The 16,265-nt window shown below is 33.0% G+C and overlaps 1 protein-coding gene across 3 annotated transcripts; it reads left to right on the top strand.

The window, feature by feature from the left end:
• Positions 1-4,999: 4,999 nt before the first annotated feature.
• LOC112507360 (E3 ubiquitin ligase PARAQUAT TOLERANCE 3-like) lies at positions 5,000-13,547 on the top strand. 3 transcript variants are annotated; one of them, XM_025111923.1, is made up of 14 exons: positions 5,000-5,357; positions 5,525-5,609; positions 6,350-6,402; positions 6,484-6,565; positions 6,665-6,795; positions 8,612-8,782; positions 8,879-9,166; positions 9,522-9,566; positions 9,657-9,697; positions 10,443-10,533; positions 10,608-10,794; positions 10,899-11,021; positions 11,858-12,465; positions 12,667-13,547. In XM_025111923.1, exons 1-13 carry the CDS (start codon positions 5,180-5,182, stop codon positions 12,438-12,440), a joined length of 2,058 nt encoding a protein of 685 aa, XP_024967691.1. In that variant the 5' UTR covers positions 5,000-5,179; the 3' UTR covers positions 12,441-12,465; positions 12,667-13,547. The 3 variants fall into 3 exon arrangements, with proteins under 3 accessions (XP_024967691.1, XP_024967690.1, XP_024967692.1); XM_025111922.1 differs by having other exon boundaries at positions 11,858-12,729; XM_025111924.1 differs by lacking the exons at positions 6,484-6,565; positions 6,665-6,795 and having other exon boundaries at positions 5,001-5,357; positions 11,858-12,729.
• Positions 13,548-16,265: the final 2,718 nt, after the last annotated feature.

The raw sequence follows: 16,265 nt of genomic DNA, 5'->3' as shown, positions 1-16,265 counted from the left end.
ACCTCAAGGCTATCAGCTCTTCACAGAAGTCATTAATTTTGACACCCTAAGAAACATAAAAAATATCAAATAAGAAACTTCGTACCTCAAAATCCATATACTGATAGTAGCAAATTCTCGAACCGCAAACAGAGTCAACAGAAATCGAAATCTCTTATAATCTGTTTGAAGCGATAACCCAAATCGATCCTTATATTAGGGATGGCGAGAAAGTCGAATTGGGTTTAGGGATAAGATAGAAATCGAAATCAAAATCGATCTCATAATCTGTTTGAAGCGATAACCCAAATCGATTTCATCAAAATATCTGGTCATGGGTTTGAAATCGATTAGGGATTTGGGTTTAGATTAGGGATGGCGATAAAATGGGGAATTTGTTTTAGGGATGGCGATAAGAAGGGATTTGTTTTTAGGGATATGCTTTAATAGGTTGTGCTATATGCTTAAAAAGTTGTTTTTAAGAGTTTAAGAGTTTAAGAGATTAAGAGTTTTAGCCAAATGCATTATAAGATAGTATAGATAGTGGGGGTTCAAACGAGAACACCATCTGTTTTGTGAAAATGCGGAGAACAATTATGGGCCTACAGGAATCCAGTTAGTTAATCCATAACTAAAATCATAGTAAACAAAAATAGAACATTAGGGGTGGTAACGTAATTACGTTGATGCCCATTAAAAACTTCACATCAATTTCATACTTTAATATCAACTTTACATGTGAGTAGTGATAAAATGCTCACGAACAAGATCATCCTTTGATGATTTCCTTTCTTCCGGGCCTTTTCACATATTCTTTTCTTGTGTCGCTTGTAGGACCACCATTAAGGATGTTGATGTTGGTTCAGGCAGTAGCTGTAGCTAATCGTGCTAAAACCAACCATGATTTGAGTTTTCCACCAAACTAGCATTTTATATCATGAAAAGCTAAAAAAATAACATCTTTTTGTAAGTTTTAAAGAAACAGCACCCAGCTTCATCAACCAATTACGCCACATTTTCAAGCTTCGCCACCAACCACTGAGAGCCCATCACGTGTATTCTGCCAAATATCTCCAAATTTGACAATTTTTTGAATTTTCAAGATACATGACATATTTGACTTTTCTGCTAATTCGAGTCAACCAACTGACAAAAGTGGATCCCACCAAATTGGCATAATTGATTGGCAAATTAGGTCTTATTCTAGCACGTAACCAATATGTGGTATGAAAATGTATGAACAGTTAGGTATCAATCATAATTCCTTCCGGTCAAGATTATGTTTGTGTCGAGTCATCTGTCTTTTATGTACTTCTGTTGACATGCTTCATCTATTTGTATTAGCCTCCCCCTAGCTATATATGAATCTTTTCAAAGCACTGTCTTTATTAGTGGATCGTTTGTTTTTTGTCGTCTAGATCTAAAACACTTAAATGTTTGATTCAACCATACGCATGATAGTCTACTAAGTATATTATGTTGTAATGACTTAAGATATGGCATGTTGTTTTTAATTCATTGTATTGGGTGTTCTCAAATATTTTGAAACCAGATTTATATCAAATATCAAATATGAGTGAGATGATTTAGACAGTCAGATTACAAATTGTGACTTATTATATGTTACATGAAAATTCCTGACCCCGCCTCTAAATGACATTATAAAAATATTTGCGTTAACGATCTTTATTAATTTTCATACGTTGAGACATTGATAAAAGATAAACGAGCATTCAAAAGATGCAAGGAAAGTTCAATTTTATTGAACGAAAAATACATCACTTAAGAAAATAAATCACATTGCAATGCTTTTTTGTTCATAATATATCTACAAAATAGGCGAATGATCGTGTGAGAAGAAAAATTAAGGTGAGAAATGTAAGAAGGGGACCCTTGATCACCTTTAATCTCAAACCCACCCATGAATTGCGTATGATATGGGGATTGATTTGGTGCATTAACATTACGGGGTGTCTCCAAAATTCGATGTACCTCTTGCATGACATGGTACATCTAATCCTAATGTGCATCCGATGGTGGAAATCGTTTCTTGCGTTTCTTGTGTTTCTCACCTTAACTCTCATTCTCATTGAAACCCAACCCGTGTAAAATATAAGGATTATAATGAAATTTCATCGTAAAACTATGTCATTTTATATATACATGATGCATTAAGAGACTCATATACACGTGCAATTGACCTTTTTTGGTGTTAAAACCTGGTAAATGATGATTTTTTTTACTGAAATACCTAACTAATTAAGTTGTAACAACGATATCTGATAAAAAACCGAAGATCAACGGTGAACTTGAAACTGTGAAGAAACCTCTATAGTTCGATTATCGAATACAATAACAACGATGAATAGTTAACGCCAAATATAACGTCTCCCTAAGAAAAACGTCATTTTACCGGTCTTTATATCATCGACAAAACTTCATTTCTATCGGCAAGTTGGAGGTGCTCTTATCCAGGAGCGGACCTACTAAGTCTTGGGCGGGGTACCATGCACCAACTCAACTTATTTTCATAAGTATAATTTCTTTTGGGTCTGAAAAGTGCTTCCAGAGAATACAAGTAACGTCAACCAAAAAACTGAAAAAATAAACTGAAATCAACCAAAAATTCGGGAAAATCTCGAAATCAACAAAAAGACTAAAAATATCACTTAAAACTTGGATTTGAGCTAAAATCATGTTCGACGATTTCATGAGGCTTTGATCCACCTTAAAAGTGCATCTACTCAACAAAAATTATAGGTCCGCCACTGCTGTTATTAAGTATTGGAACTCAAATTCCCTTACAAAACAAAAATTATTTTAATAATATAAAAGTAATATTATAATTAAAAAAAATATAAAGTTATCCTTGAACAAGTACATTTTATAAAATATTATAACAATTGTGAATATGAGAAAAAAAATATAGAAAGAACCTTGAAATAAGAGAGTTTTAGACAACTAAAAAAAAATTTGTGAAAAATTATTAAAATTGATATCAAATCTATACTATATTATAAAGCATTTGACATAAATTCTTAAAAATCATTTTTTATGCATAAAATATTGTTTATTAATGCATATTACTTAAAACTTAAGATTGCAAGTAGATTGTGCGTAAGTACTACTTATTAAAGCTCCATATCTGGATTTGTGTAACTAACTGCAAATAAACATAACCAAATACAGGATAAACATCTCATTTTAAATATAAAAAATCTAAAATATAATTAGGATAATCATTGAGTTATAACAGAATATCTAATTATTATCTTTATAAAATGTTATATTATTAAACAAAAAATAAATTGTTTCGTTATTAAACTTAAATTAAATTATAATGAAAAAAATTTAAATAAATTACATAAAAAATGAGAACTTTTAAATAGTTGATTTGATATTAACATTGATATATTTTTTTTTTCTAAATTTTTATGATATCTTCAAATTTATATTTTATTCAAAAATAAAATCATTATTACTTTCTTAAAACACATAAAATCGTATTATAACATCGACAGAGACAAATAATAAAATAGAATATTAAAATCAAAATGTGCCTAACTGCATTACGCGAGCACTGTATATAATGAAGTTATCGATTTTTGATTGTATTTAGTTTGACTCCGAATTTTACCATATTTTTACCCATTTTTTATTTAAAAATTAAAAGAAAATGCCTTTATTTTAAAAGAAAGATGGATTATTTGAAAGGAAAATTTTAGAAAGATCCAACGAAATACTTCATGATTAAGTTTTTGAATTATTTTTTTTATAAAAAAAATTATTAAATTTTTTTATTTTGAATGATTAAGTCGATGAACTATTTTTTTGAATGAAAAAACAACTAAACTTTCTCATTTTGATTGATCAAATTTCTGAATATTTATTTTGAAAAAGTGCTGATTAATTTTATGAATAGGTAGAGGAGTAAACTACGATTTTGGTCCCTTTTGTTATAAATTATTAATGTTATTGGTATAAAATTTTGTTAAAAATATTATTATAAATGATAAAAAATAAACTGTTATATATTAAAAAACAAATAAGTCTATGGTACCGCCTTAAACTAATCTAAACATTTTTTTATAAAACTCTGGTTTGATACAATATGAGTTAATAAACATTTTAATAATAAAAAAAAAGTTGTTTTAAATAAGCAATCCCAAGCACCCTCTAATGTTAGGTAAAAGAGAGACCAATTGCAACCTATACATTACTAAATACTAGAAGGGTACTGACGCAATGCGGCAAGATAAATTTCGATTTTAATGCTTAGTTTTTATTCTTTGTCTCTATCGATATAATATAATTTTATGTGGTTTTGAGAAAGCGGTAATGCTTTTATTTTTGAATGCAATATAAATTTGAAAAAAATAAATAAATTGATATTAATATCAAATTAACTATTGAATAGTTCTCGTTTTTTTGGTGTAACTTATTTAATTTAATTTTTTATTATAATTTAATTTATATTTAATAACAAAATAATTTATTTTTGATTTATTTTTTTATAAAGACAATAATTAAACATTCTGTTAGAATCCAATGATTATCTTAATTATATTTTAAATTTTCTATATTTAAAACGAATGTTTATCCTGTATTTGATTATATTTATGAGCAATTAATTATACGAATTTAAAAATAAAGTTTTTAATAAATTGTACTTACATAAAATTATTTATAATCTTACATTTTAAGTAATATGTATCAATAAACCATACTTCATTAATAAAAAATAGTTTTTAAATTTTTTTATCAAATACTTTATAATAAAAATATAAATATCTATATCCAATACTTTCCTCCTTGTGTATATTAATATAAAAATTCAATTTTACATTCTCAATATATGATTTAACCTAATTTTAACGTTAAAAAGATGCGATCCCCTTTGGATAATCTCAATTTCATGGCTTATATCAATTCTTTAGTTTTGTTTTTCCAGTTTCTCTCCTTGATATCATCGTTTTCGTGTATTTGTTTGGCAAAACCAACCCCCCAAATAAGAAACAGATTTGGAATTCCAACTCTCCACACTTTCGTGAGTTCCATCGTCTCTCTCTCTCTCTCTCTCTCTCTCTCTCTCGTTCTTCTTTTCTCCTGTCGCAAACCGATCTCATAATCGTCGATCGTATAGTTTTTCGTAGCAACATCCAATTGAATTCCTCTGACGGATCAGAAACAAAGTTAGGTTATGTCTATCAGATTCAAATTCAGAAGTTCTGTCAACTTCGACACGATTGAAATCGATGATGGTAAACCCTACATATCGGTGAGAGAACTAAGAAATAAAATTCTTTGCCAAAAGAAACTAAACGGCATATGTCATAAAGACTTCGATCTCGTCTTCTTTGATGATCTGACCGGTCAAGGTTATTTCTAAATTCTACTATTACTTTATGTTTTTGTATTTCTTTTGCTTGAATTACACGCATCTTTTGTAGAATTTGTTTGCCTACAAAAATTTTCTGCACGGGGTGTGTTTTTATGCATCATGAATTGGATTTTTATTTTGGTTTTTTGTTTCTTGAGTTATCAGATTACAATGATGATGAATTCAAGATCACTAGTGGTTCCAGTGTAATCATAAAGAGGGTTCCGGCCGAACCAGTGCCTTCAGCTATGTAAGTTTTATCCCGTTTTCTTGAATTAAGTTTCCTTCATACACCGTGATGATATATGTAAAATGATTTTATGTTGTTCTGGTCCCTTTGAACTTAGAGTAAGAGAGTTACAGATTTACGTACCAGACAAGCTGATCAATTAGTGCGAGTACATGAATGGGAGGGCCGAGGGGAGCTATGGAGGCATGGGTATTTTTAAAATAGAATGGGATCTTATGAACTTACAGAGGATTGGGGAGCTGACAGCTAGGGTATTAGAGGCCAGCGTTAGATGGAGGGTTGTGTGTATTTTCTTACTTTGTATATGTTTTATTTATGCCTTTTCTTTGCTGTATAATATGTGCTAGTCTTGATTATCCTTCTTGTTCTTATCCTTTTTTTTTCACTCACATTTTGGCACAAAGCCTGGGGTCTTCATGGAAACAGCCACCCCATGGTTTGGGGATAGAGGTCACGACTGTGTACATCCTACCCCTCCCTGCTTTCGAGTGGGATATACCGAGTGGGTTTGGTTGTTTGGGTTTAGCAGTTTTCCATTTTTCAGCCAGATGGGGTTTTCTATTCCAAATCTCAGTCATAGGATTGGAGGCTTGAATCCCAGAGAGACCTGCTTCTTTTATTTCCTTACATTACCTGTCTTCTATTCCATTATTTGATATGTACTGTTGATTAACTTATAATTTATCCGTCTTTGTTTTTCTTGTCTTGAAACTTGGCATTTGATACTCTGTTTTGTCCAGGTTAAGACATCGTAAGGTTGAAGCAAGTGAGCTTAGTGAGGATATTCCAAAAGGTGCATATCATTTTAAAGCAACTAAACATGATTGTTTTGGTGGGTTGTTCTAACTCTAACACACTTCATTCATAAATGCAGTTATGGACAGCCATAAACAGGAGGAAATAGTTCTAGAGAAGAAGCTCACACTTGAAGACACTAAACATAAGAAATTGGAAAAGTAATATTTGTGCCATTTCATCTTGTTAGATTCTCATAAGCAAGTTTTTCTGGTTATCTAAAAAATCTTTTGTTTCTTTGTCTTGACTTGACATCAAAGAGTGGCTAACACGAAGGGATTCGATTTGCAAAAAGTTGACCTGCCATCAGAACTAAGATGTCCTATATGCAACACACATTTCAAGGAGGCTGTGATGATACCATGCTGTCAGCATAGCTTTTGTGAAAAATGTGAGCCCTTAAGTTGTTGATATTGATATTTGATATTATGGGCATAAGCAAATCTCTCTCTCTACATATAGATGTCTGTGCATGTTTGTGTGTGTGTGCATACATAAGAACATTGCTTCATGAAAAGTGTAATGAATTGTAATTCCTAATACCTCTGTAGTCAAGGCATACAACCATTTAGAATTTAATCTTATCTAAGAGACTGTTGAGGGGAAGTGACAGTGGCATCCTGGTTCAGAAGTGATGTTTTCAATTCTCTCTCTTTATGGCTTGCTAACTACGCTTATTTTATCAGCTAACTCCTGGCATAGTTAGTTTTATTAATATTATTTCTTAGTTTTTTCATTTGTATTAGTCTCATTTGCACATGGTAAAGATCTTTTTTATTGTCAGCTCAGGATCTTTTCACAAAGTTACTTTTAAAAATCTACCCTGAGGGTGTAAGATCTTTTTGCTATTTGGAGCTGTGCCTTTGCGATGCTTTGTGGTTTTAGCTCAATTGGAGAATAATCGAGGGTTATGGATCTACAGGGGTTAAGTGTTCACTAATCATTATTTGGGCTATCTTATCCAACCAAATGTAAATTAGGCCGTCTCTTCCTTACCATTTGTATCTTCTAATTTGTTGTATAAAAAGTTGTGCCATGCTATTTTTTTTTCTGCTAAAAGGGGTGGTGATAGATAAGGCTGCTTTCTTTCTCTTATTGTTGGTAGGGTTTGTATACTTATAACTCTTTGGTTTCCATGTACAAGGACCAAGTACATAGCACTAGAACAAGAAGAATTGCATTTCTTTTACATGTGTTTCTTGGTTGAGGAGTTATATGCCACTATTTATAGCATACCTTGCTTCTTCGTGTTTACTTCATTATTTGTGTCTAAAACGGAGATATAAGCTTTTCCTAGATATAAATTTTGGACTAACTTTCATTTTGGAATTTAACCGATCCTACAAATTATAGGAGTTTTCTACAAGGGTTTTGTGGGTTGGACAATGGTAGGCCTACATCAACTGAGAATTTTAGCACATAGTAGCTCACTGGCTTGCAATTTTTTCAGTTATATACAAGAAGTACCAACATTTTACTGGTGATAATAGATTGCCTTCCATTATTAGCTAGAGAGATCTTTGGAGGTTGATGGTTCAAGTGTCATTGTAAGGTTAACATGTCATATAAGGTCTACAAGTTGTATCTCAATTTCTTTTACTATAATCGGATGGTATATTCAAATATTTACTAAATCAGATGGTTTGCATAAAGACATTCATCTACTTTTTGCTTATCTAGCCTTACTTATTCATCCACTTCTTGCTTATTCCCCCTTATCTTCTTGTCCGTTGTTGTAACTCCCTTCAGGTACACACATCACACACGCACATGTGTGTCATTTCTCAAGAAGAAAACAAGTGAAGAGACACATACAGCACTAGCTAAATCTAAGTTCTTGTCAATCGTACTTTTTTCTTTGTTAACCGTGGCTGTCCGGGCACCTCGACTAATCCCATGGGGCCCTGAAGAGAACCAGGAAAATCTTCAGTGGCCTTGAAGGGACTTGAACTGGTGACCTACGAGGAGGTCCCCTAAAGCCCAAGCCTTTATTGGCAGTGAGTTAACCCCTCAAAGGTTTGCAGTCATACTTCGCTCATGCTCTGATGGTTTTGCGCTCATATTGAACATAGTTGAATGCTTGGGCTGTAATAGCTAAGTGACATGTCTTGCTGTGGATTTTGTTTACTATCCTAAGTGAAGGAAGAGAGGGGGTGTGAGAATCTTTAACGTACTTATTCAACATGTTTTTGTTTGTGCTCTCACAGGCATTCTTGAAGTACTTACACTAATGGCGAGGTGCCCTACATGTTCTTCCACCAAATACAGGGTAGAGCACTTGCTACCAAATTTGTCTCTTAGGCTTGCCATCGAGCATTTTCTTGAGTCTCAGCTTCTTGCCACTGCTCCAGAAAATGATTTGCAGAAATATGTCCCAGGTGAGATCTATTGACATCACTTGGCTGAAATAAATCAGAGATGGGTAACTTTATTCCGATGTGGTCCATGTGTAATTCTTTGAAATTTTATTTCAGATGGAGAATCTGGTATTCAGGGGAAGGATGTTTCAGTCGTGACTAAAAGGAAATTGGATTTGCTTTATTCTACCTCTGCAACGGAGAAAGGATCAAATCAAAATATGGCAGAGTCAACAGGATTCTATGTCGGTAAATCGACTGCACTTGGCCTCTTCAATTCAACTCCTTTGCCTAAAATAAATAACAATAATGGAGGTAGAGATGCACATGAATATTTGGCACCTTATGCGGACTCTCAAGGCGAAAACCAACCTCTCATGCCCCAAGTTTGCGTGCCTGATGAAGGTATTTCTTATTCCTCATATACTTACAATTTCAAAAGAATGACATATTAGCTGTTACTCCATCTGTCCCCAAAAGACCATACTTTTTGTTTTGGAAATTCAAAAGTTCTACTTTTCAAGTCTAAAGTTGACGTGGATGATTTGGCTTTTGGTTTGATCTAGTAATCGTTTTTTTAAACGTACAACCGACACAAGTTCGATTTTATTTGAGCTAAAAAAAGTAACCTACATGACACAAAATTCAAACGTGGACTCTTTCTTTGGACATGCATAGTAATATTCTATTTAGTGCACTTCTATTACTTCTTGCTACCTCTATCAAGACTAACATTTTTTTGATTGCTTTTACCTTCCAGCCGATTCCACCAGCAAGAAATGGGGAAAGTGGGGTAATTCTGGAGGTACAGAGCTGCCGAAAATATGACCACTTCATGCTATGCGTACTAGAATTTTGTTCTTTAACCAATATTTTGAATATGTTATTTTGTTAGGTGGAGATCAGAGTTACGCAATTGGCAGTAGAAACAAAAAGGTACTTTGTTCTATTGACCATGAATCCATGATTTTGTTTAGAATTGGTACTCATGTGATTGTGGGAAAAGAACAGTGTGCAGGATTAGTTAATGCGTTCACATGCAGATTTATATAATGGCTCGGGCGGGACTTCTAATAGTTAATGAGTTTAGAATCTGCTTTTATGGGCAGCCCCACTTTGTACTAATACTTGCCCATATGCATGAAATATAAAAGGAGTACTATTGGGAAACCGTAAATATCCAACCTATTTATGATGACTAGAATGTGGTGTTTAATGACACGGGACTTGGCTTCTTCTAGTTAAAATTAGAGTAAACGAATAAAATTAGAACTGTAGGGATTACCATGCAGGCATGTGGCACTATTTTTCTGTTGGATATTTTGTTATAGGTTTCCTGTTGTTTTAGGACATTGTTTCACAAACTACTTCTGTTAGCTTGATGTAATGATTTCACAAGTCTGTTCTTGCTATTTGGCAGTCCACTTACAAAAATGATAAAACACACATGACTATGAATGTTTTAGGCCTTTCGTTTTTGAATAAAATGTTTTTAGGTTTCTGGGTTTTGCATTATCTTGATTCTTGAGAACTGTTTATCTCAATGTTTGATGGGTTGAACAACTTTATGATCTTGGAAAGATAAAAAGTGTCAGTGATGAATTGCATTATTATTAGTAGGTGGAGATGTGCTTACAAACTACCTTCTATCTGATGTGGACACTTACCTTGTTGATCTCAGGCAGGTCGTACTTGTTACATGTGTGGCTCTCCTGGCCATCTCATAAGAGATTGCCCTATTGGTTCTACTGAACATCCCATGTTTCATACAGGTAAGTTCTGCTTTCTATAAAAGGGTTCCTAGATTATGTAAGACCATCTGGTGATAATGTTGTGCGGCTTTCAGGAGATCGTATGTTTCAGGGAGGTATGCCTGGTTATGCGATGCCCTACTGGAATGCTGCTGCATTTCTCCCTGTCAACCCTTACATGAATATGTATGGAAACCCAGGGATGGTGCCTTTTAATGCCACTATGGTCCCTGTTATACCTTATGGAGTTCCATCTACGTATGGCTGCTTACCTGTTCCTAGGTGAACATGTTATATGTGCATTTTCTGGTTCTTACTTGCTTCTTCATTTTCAGAAGCACTCATTATTGTCTATGCGTTGCAATTTTTTATTCCTTATTTGGCAGTGGAATTACAAGGATAGGGGGCCTGGCACCTGCAGGCACCAGAGCTGAACGACCCTGGAGACATTCAGAGAATTTGGAGCTTCTGAACAATGATAATGGAATAAAACATTGTCATGAGAGGAGGTAGTTCTTTTATGATATAACAGCAGTATCAGGATCAAATTAGCAATCAATCTGTTGATTTATGGTTATTCGCTTCATTGAGTTTCCAAATGTGAAGTAGTTTTCACTAAATGGGGTTATACTAGGAATCCTACATGAGTTCCAAATGGAAGCTCGTAAAATGATCAAACTTCCAAGTTTTGGTCATTAAATAAGCTTTCTTTGGATGTCTTTTGAGATGGAAAATGCCTCTTCTATACAGTAGGATCGGGAAGCTTAGAGTTGATGTTGCTAAAGTAGCATTATTGTTTTTTACTTTACACACTGTGATGTGTGAGATACTTCATATGCAGGAGTAGTGTTGTTCCCATTGTAACTTACAATAAATGGTACTTTATAGTAACGCTAGCCAATCGGGACCATTTTTAATGAATTAGTTTCTCGGACACTTTTAGCTTAAGTGAATTCTGAGTCCATTAAGCTTCTTTTCGACAAGTATATTTCATAAAAGGGGGGGGGGGGAAGTTATATCATATTGAACATTCACATCAAGTCCTTTACCTCATTGACTCCTCATTCTTTGCCTATCATCTCTTATTGATGATTTTGGGATTGAGGTTAATATAATGTAAGTGGCTAACATGTTCTTAATCTGAATTCGATGGCATTCACTATGTTGCTAATGTTAGTTGTATCCGTTGTTAACTCAATTTAATGTTGAATTTTTATTTTTATCATCCAAAGTTCAGTGCTTATCTAATATATAGTTGCCCCGCTCTCCTTACCTAATATTGACTCTTTTGTCTTATTTTTTCCTGTGTTTAGACTCTTGATTTTTGATTAATTTTTTTTACCAGACAAGAGTCTTTCGATTATGAAGATGATGGCATCCGGAAACACCATGACTGCCATGAGCGAGAAAGATCATCGGACTTTAAATCCCATAGAGACAAGGGAAAGGCTCTGAGCAATTCCGAGGAAAGCCATGGGCGGAAGTTGCAAAAGGATCGTCACGGTGACAAACATCCAGATCAAAAGATCAAATCTGGTCACGGAAGATTTGAAAAACATTCTCATTCCACAAACAATGGGAGAGATCGTGGGTCATATCATACAGATAGATCTGCTTCGGGGATAGAGGATGTGCATAGTGGTAACTATAGGTATGATGAAGTGAGGCATAAAAAGTACCACCAAAGGTCCAGAAGGCATCATAATAGCAGGGAGCAGTCAGATAGTGATTGTAGTTGTAGCCATCATCATCAAATAAAAAAAGAAAGGGATGTTAAAAGGGAGTCATATGTTAGCAATGATTTCAGAGGAAGCAGGGACAGAATGAAGCCCATTGCTGATTATGGAGGCAGATGGAAGATAGTCAATGATTTTGATGATGACAGCATAGACAGGTATCACCATAATAAGAGGAAAAGAGTGCATTAGAACAACAATCTGGAATGGTATGAAGGTAAATATGTATTTGAAGCTGCACAATTGGTACACTGGCTTTTTTGTCTGGTTTTGGTAAGCAGCCATGGTCTATATATATAATCTTTTATATAAAGAAAAAGAATTGGTTGTGTTGACCAATCAAAGCATATATAGACAGGAGATGGATTTAGGGTTGTTGGTATCTGATTTTTAATCTTGTTTTGCTTTGATGATACAGATCTAATAGTGTGGTCAGCTGTTGGATATTAAAGTCATCAGTAGCTTTCTTAACTTTTGTTAACTAATGCTCTTGATGTCTTCACCAAGAAGTAGAAAAAAGTTTGGTCAGTGGAATCTGGCTATATTACCATAGCCCTTGGCTTCTTATACTGGCTGATCAAACATTCTGAAGACTTATTGAAGAAGCTGAATTGAGGTATGTTTTAACTTAAATGTCTTGATGCTTTCATATCTTCTTTGTTCTAAACTGAAGCCAACCACATCATTGAATCCTCAATGATAACATGAGGGAAGGCAAAAAGTTTTAATGAAAACCATAAACATCTCTTAGGGGGCTTATTTTAATGGAATTGGAATAGGAATGGGAATGAGTATAACAAGGAATGATTCATTCCCCTCTATTTACTAGGGTGTGGATGATTACCTACTTCTAAGTAATTACTCATTATATTATATTATATTGAACCAAGGGTCATTATTCATTCCCTTTCCAATTCTTTACCCCCTACTACCTTAATATTTTGGGAAGTTGCAATGTTAGAAGTTAGTAAGTTACCAACCAACTTGTTTCATGATCACAAATGGTTAGGTCTGAATAGATTAATTTGTTTATTGATGGATGTGTTAGATAAGATTTTGATGAGTTAGGAGAGGAGTTATGATAAAACCAAACTAACCTAGTACATCCACCTGAAAGTGGGGTCTGGAGAGGTAAAATGTACGTAGATTCATAAGTATAAAGACATGATAGATGTAAGAAGCAGGGAGACACAAATATTAATGGGGTGTTTGGGTTGACAGAATGTTTTTTGAGGGATTTGGATTTCGTGGAAGGATTTGGAATCTTTGTTGTGTTTGGTTTGTAGGATTTAGGATGAAATTGAGCTCCATTCTTTATAGATAATTTATAGAAACAAATTATAAGTAATTATAAAAATAATTTGGTTAACTTTTTTATTATTCTATTATTACAAAATGTATGTTTTTAAATATATTTTAGAACATTATTACAAACAAATCTATTAAATTCCGTGAAAATACCAACTACCCTCATCAGATTTTTGAGTCAAATATTGATTTCAGTTCTGGCTTTTCCTTAAAAGTAAATGCAAAATTGGAATGCAATCCAATTCCATATCATGGAAATCAACCCTAGAGACTCTAAGATCTTTTTTCAAACCTGCTCCCATTTCGAGAAATTCAAAAATACTATGATGGCTCCGTTGCTTTATATATTTCACTCATCTTGAGGTGGGCTTACTACTTAGATGCTTTCAGTAGTTATCCGCTCTGCACTTGGCTACAATGCACCTAAATGTTTTTGGTGAGTGAGTAAGTGGTGTTGAAACTAGAGGGGAAGACTCGTGGATAGTGAAGTCAGGAGTAATTGGTTGGATTAGTGGTTTGTTGATGAAATTAAATTTATTGCTTTAAAATATTATTAGGAGCTAGGGTTGTTTAGATTAGAACTATAGAATATTGGTGGTTTTATTTAGCAATGTGTTTTAAGGGGATGTTTGGGATTGCTTATAGAAATAACTTATTGATTTATTCCGGTGTGACATCGGTAATAAACACTTTTGAGTGCTTGGATAAACAATTTATACTGGTGTCAAACCGGTAATAAGAAGTTTTTTGAAAAAGTTAAATTCTTTTGACTTATAATAAGTTGATAAGTGCTTTTATAAAAAAATTGTTTCAAATACGCAATCCCCAACACCATTTAAAGCTTAGGCTTCTCTCTCCTCTTTTGTTTTAACCAAATCTGTGATCTCAGTAGAATACAAGTGTTAAAAAGTATTTTGTACAAAACAATATGGAAGCTTTAACAAGTTCTGAAAACTAACCCTTTTCCATATGATATTATTATTAATAAACAATAAAAATAAAAATAATAAACAATAAAAATAAACGTTTTAAGGGTTTTGGAATCCATAAGAGTGATTAGTTTTTAATTGTAATTAGTTTTTTAATTAAACAAATTGTATTGAAAAAATTAATTTTTTTCATAATAATTTGGTACCAATAGTTGATAGATGAAGGATTATGTGAGAATAAGAGTTAGGGTGAGAAGGGATTTGGATTCTTGATCACTTGAATTCCAAAACAATCCGTGGATTGTGCTTCAAATTGGAATTAATTTAGTGTATCTCATTAGTGTTGATATAATGGTTTTTTCCGATTAAGATTGATCCAAGGGTCGAACTCCTTTCTTACCCTTCCCTATTTGATATGTCCTTTTTCTCAATTTTTTGAACATGGTTTTCGTAGTTTCACTCACTAGTAGTATATTATAGAATATTTTACAATTTATTATGACATTGTATAACTTATTAATAAGTTTGGATGGTATAAAACAAATCCATAATCAACTGATAAACATGCTTAAATATCTATATTATATTATAAAGCATTTGATAAAAACTCTTAAAAATCATTTTTTATGCATGAAACTGTATATTAATGCATATTAAGTTGACAAAGCGATGTTAACATTTAACTTATTGATGAACAATTAGCATATAAGTTAAGGTTGCCAACCATAACCTAAGTATACTCTCCAAAAAGCATGAAAACTGTAATTGAAACATGAAAAAGTTTATTTGATTTTTGGGTACCTTTAGAAGGTATTTTGGGTTTTCTTATTGGGCAGGTTTAAGGGTTTTTATTGTTAATAGTTTCTCGAATAATTAAGAAAATATATGAATAATTGGTTGAAAATTGTATAAAAATATTGTATGGATCCAATGAATAACCAAGAGTAGTATATAATAGATGGAACCGGTCTCTAATTCAATCATTCATTTCATTGGATTGGATGATAAAATCCAAATTCCATTGGAGCTAGAGGATTGGATGAGATCGGATCCACCTAAATTCATTGGAATTCAATTGATCAAACACCTATATTCTTTATATATCTTTTCAATAAAAACTTGGGAGCCGTTTACTTAATCACTTACCCGGTAAGCACTTACCCGTGAAATTCAACACTATTGTTTACTTATCGGGTAAGGTTTTAGTTCACAAAAACAAAATCGTATGCAACAATTTACCCGGTAAACACTAATCGTGGTAAGAGCTGTCACTCTCACTTACCGGGTAAGACTTTCAATCCTTGTTCCGCTCTTATCGGGTAAGATTCTTGGTCTTTACCATATTCATCCGGTAAGGTAACGTAACTTGGTAAGTGCTTACCCGAGTAAGCGTTCGGTAAACTGCCCCTTAATCAAATGAAAAACATCATTATCATGTATTTCTATATAAAGAAAATAAATAAAAAAAAGCCAAGGGAGAGAAAATAATAAAAAAGAAATGATATTTGTTTTATTTGTGTTTTTGAAAAAGAAGGGAAAAAAATGAGAAATTTATGCAAATAAGCCATTTTATAAAATGATTTTTTACTTTTTAGCCATGTTGGAAACCTATTTTCTTAAATAGACAAAGTTTACCAAAAACTTTACACGTATAAAATGATTTTTTTTTACGTAAAGTTTATTTTCAAATAAAAAAAGAAGAAGAAAAAGGAGTTAAAAAAGAGTTTACTTTTTGTGATCTTTGTGTAAGGTTCTATTTTTAATTTTATTCCCCCCCCCT

The sequence above is a fragment of the Cynara cardunculus genome (assembly GCF_001531365.2).
Source record: "Cynara cardunculus var. scolymus isolate 2C chromosome LG 2, CcrdV1, whole genome shotgun sequence".
NCBI classification, from domain to species: domain Eukaryota; kingdom Viridiplantae; phylum Streptophyta; class Magnoliopsida; order Asterales; family Asteraceae; genus Cynara; species Cynara cardunculus.
This window is presented reverse-complemented; position numbering and strand designations above follow the sequence as displayed.